The sequence below is a fragment of the Nicotiana attenuata genome, unplaced genomic scaffold (assembly GCF_001879085.1).
Source record: "Nicotiana attenuata strain UT unplaced genomic scaffold, NIATTr2, whole genome shotgun sequence".
Taxonomy (NCBI): domain Eukaryota; kingdom Viridiplantae; phylum Streptophyta; class Magnoliopsida; order Solanales; family Solanaceae; genus Nicotiana; species Nicotiana attenuata.
Window position 1 is genome coordinate 356362 of NW_017670937.1, and position 2828 is coordinate 359189.

General features: G+C 35.4%; 1 protein-coding gene across 1 annotated transcript; it reads left to right on the plus strand.

Annotated features, from left to right (window-relative positions):
• The first annotated feature begins 1038 nt into the window (after positions 1–1038).
• On the plus strand, positions 1039–2828 carry LOC109244630 (cytochrome P450 94A2-like). Its single transcript, XM_019411751.1, has one exon. It carries the CDS (start codon positions 1118–1120, stop codon positions 2681–2683), a length of 1566 nt encoding a protein of 521 aa, XP_019267296.1. The 5' UTR covers positions 1039–1117; the 3' UTR covers positions 2684–2828.

The following is a 2828-nucleotide window of genomic DNA, read 5'->3' on the forward strand; positions in this document are numbered from 1 at the left end:
TTTGGCTTGCCTAGCTCCAACAGTAGGCACCATCACGACTCCCGATGGTGGAAAATTCGGGTCGTGACAGGGTTGATGGTAATATTAGACATGCAATGGAACTTCCACCAAGAATAACTAAGACACAGTACCTGGCAGAGTGTGCCTTTAATTGTTCTTCTCATTAGCGACAACGATGATGAGAAGGCAAGAACATGTGTTTCAAATAGTTATGGTTTGGTAGGAGTTTAACATTTCCTAAGTAGATAAAAGAAGAGGTAATAGAGGAATTCTATACTTCAATTTCCAAGAGGAAAAGGAGTTTAATTGGGAGTGACAAGGTTGATGGTGATGGAATGTTTACCGTTGGTCATGGCAGTTCCCATAAAACGGGGATCATAAGACTCTATGATGACAAAGATTATAGGAAGTTTTGTTCTCAACTTTCTTCCAAGTCTGATCCGTACAAGGTTAATGGGATATTGGTGATATATTCTTCTGAAGACTCTTATGATGCAATAGTTATTTGGTGCACCTCTATAAATGAAATTGACAATTCAAATCTCACTTCGGACTATCTTATTTTCCGCACGATGTATAGATATATAAGTAAAAACCACTAAAATTTTAAATGATTTTGAACCTATAATTTTGAAAGGATAGTGGGTTCATGGTACTCCAGCATGATATAACTCTATTTCTATCCTTTGTCTCCGAAGATAATGTATTTTAATGCAAAATTCAACATTTTGGCAATTATTTTCAAATATGAAAAGGAATCATTTTTTTTGGCAAGAACCAAAAAGAAAATAGGTTCACATAAATTGAAACAAAATGATACTAATCAATAATTCATAATAATTAAAAGACATATAAGAAGATTACTATCAAAGAATAATTCGAAAATACCGGATAAATTGGGACGGGAGGGGTACAAATTAAAATTTTCAATAGTTATAAGTATCAATTGAGAAAGAAAAGCTGCCTATAATGCTTATACGTGGGAATATCTATTGTAATGTCCAAAAAATAAAAGTTAATGAGTCCGAAGTTCTATAAATAGCTCTGGGTATTCATACACATCTTCACCCTTGTACTCATAAACTAAATTAAAACCGCAAAAAGATATACCTAAATTATGATAGACTGGGAGCTTTCAACCTCTTTACTCTTTTGCCTCATTCCTTTCCTCTTCCTCTTCTTCATCAAAACCACTTTAACAAATCTTTTATCATCCAATAAATCCACCAGCAAGATCCCAAAATCATATCCAATCATTGGTTCCTATTTCTCAATCCTAACAAACAAAGAACGTCGAATTCAATGGACTTCTGATGTTATTCAAAACACTTCCAACTTAACTTTCACTCTCAATCGTCCTTTTGGTTTTCGCCAAATTTTCACAGCTAACCCCGCCAATGTCCAACACATACTCAAAACCCAATTTCACATTTACCAAAAAGGTAATGTTTTTAAAACAACTATGGCTGATTTTCTTGGTGATGGTATATTTAATGTGGACGGTGACATTTGGAAGTACCAAAGACAAGTTTCAAGCCATGAGTTTAACACAAAATCTCTACGCAAATTCGTTGAAACTGTTGTTGATACAGAACTCAACGAAAGGCTAATTCCAATTCTTGCTACTGCTGCTGTTGAAAAAACCGTTCTTGATTTTCAAGACATTTTACAAAGGTTTGCTTTTGATAATATTTGTAAAATTGCTTTTGGGTATGATCCTGCTTATTTATTACCATCTCTTCCTCAAGCAAAATTTGCTGTTGCTTTTGAAGAAGCTGTTAAGCTAAGTAGTGAACGATTTAATGCTATTTTTCCTTTTCTATGGAAAATAAAACGAAAGCTCAACATTGGATCTGAGAAAAAAATCAGGGTAGCTGTGGATGATGTTCGTCAATTTGCAAAAGAACTCGTGAAAGAAAAACAAAAAGAACTCAAAGAAAAATCATCGCTCGAATCAGTGGATTTATTATCAAGATTTTTAAGCACTGGCCATTCGGATGAGGACTTTGTTACAGATATTGTTATAAGTTTCATTTTGGCTGGTCGTGACACAACATCTGCTGCTTTAACATGGTTTTTCTGGTTAATTTCTGAATGCCCAGAAACAGAAAACCAAATCTTAAAAGAGATTAAAGCAAAATCCGAAAGTCCAGTGTATGATGAAGTAAAGGACATGATTTACACACATGCTTCACTTTGTGAAAGCATGAGATTTTACCCACCAGTTCCCATAGATACTAAAGCTGCTACAGAGGATAATATATTGCCAGATGGTACTTTTGTGAAAAAAGGGACTAGAGTAAGTTATCATCCGTATGCAATGGGGAGAGTGGAGAAATTATGGGGAAAAGATTGGGCAGAGTTTAGGCCAGAGAGGTGGTTAGATAAGGATGAAGTGTCAGGTAATTGGACTTTTATGGCTAGGGACGCCTATACTTATCCTGTTTTTCAGGCGGGACCCAGAATTTGTTTAGGAAAAGAAATGGCATTTCTGCAAATGAAGAGGGTGGTGGCTGGTGTTTTACGGCGGTTCAAGGTGGTTCCGGTGGCAGAAAAAGGTGTTGAGCCGGTCTTTGTGTCTTACCTCACTGCGAAAATGAAAGGTGGTTTCCCTGTGACAATTGAGGAGAGGAACACTACGGATCTTTCATCTTTCAACTATGGCCAAAAAGTACGAGAGTAAAGGTTTTTATTGCTTCTTCCACTTACCTTAAAGTGTTTAGATGTGTATTCAAATGTTTGTATAAAGCTGCATTATAAGAAGTGAGTACTATTGTTCTTCATTGTAATTTATGCGACACTTTTTGTTTTTTAAAATTTATTTTTTA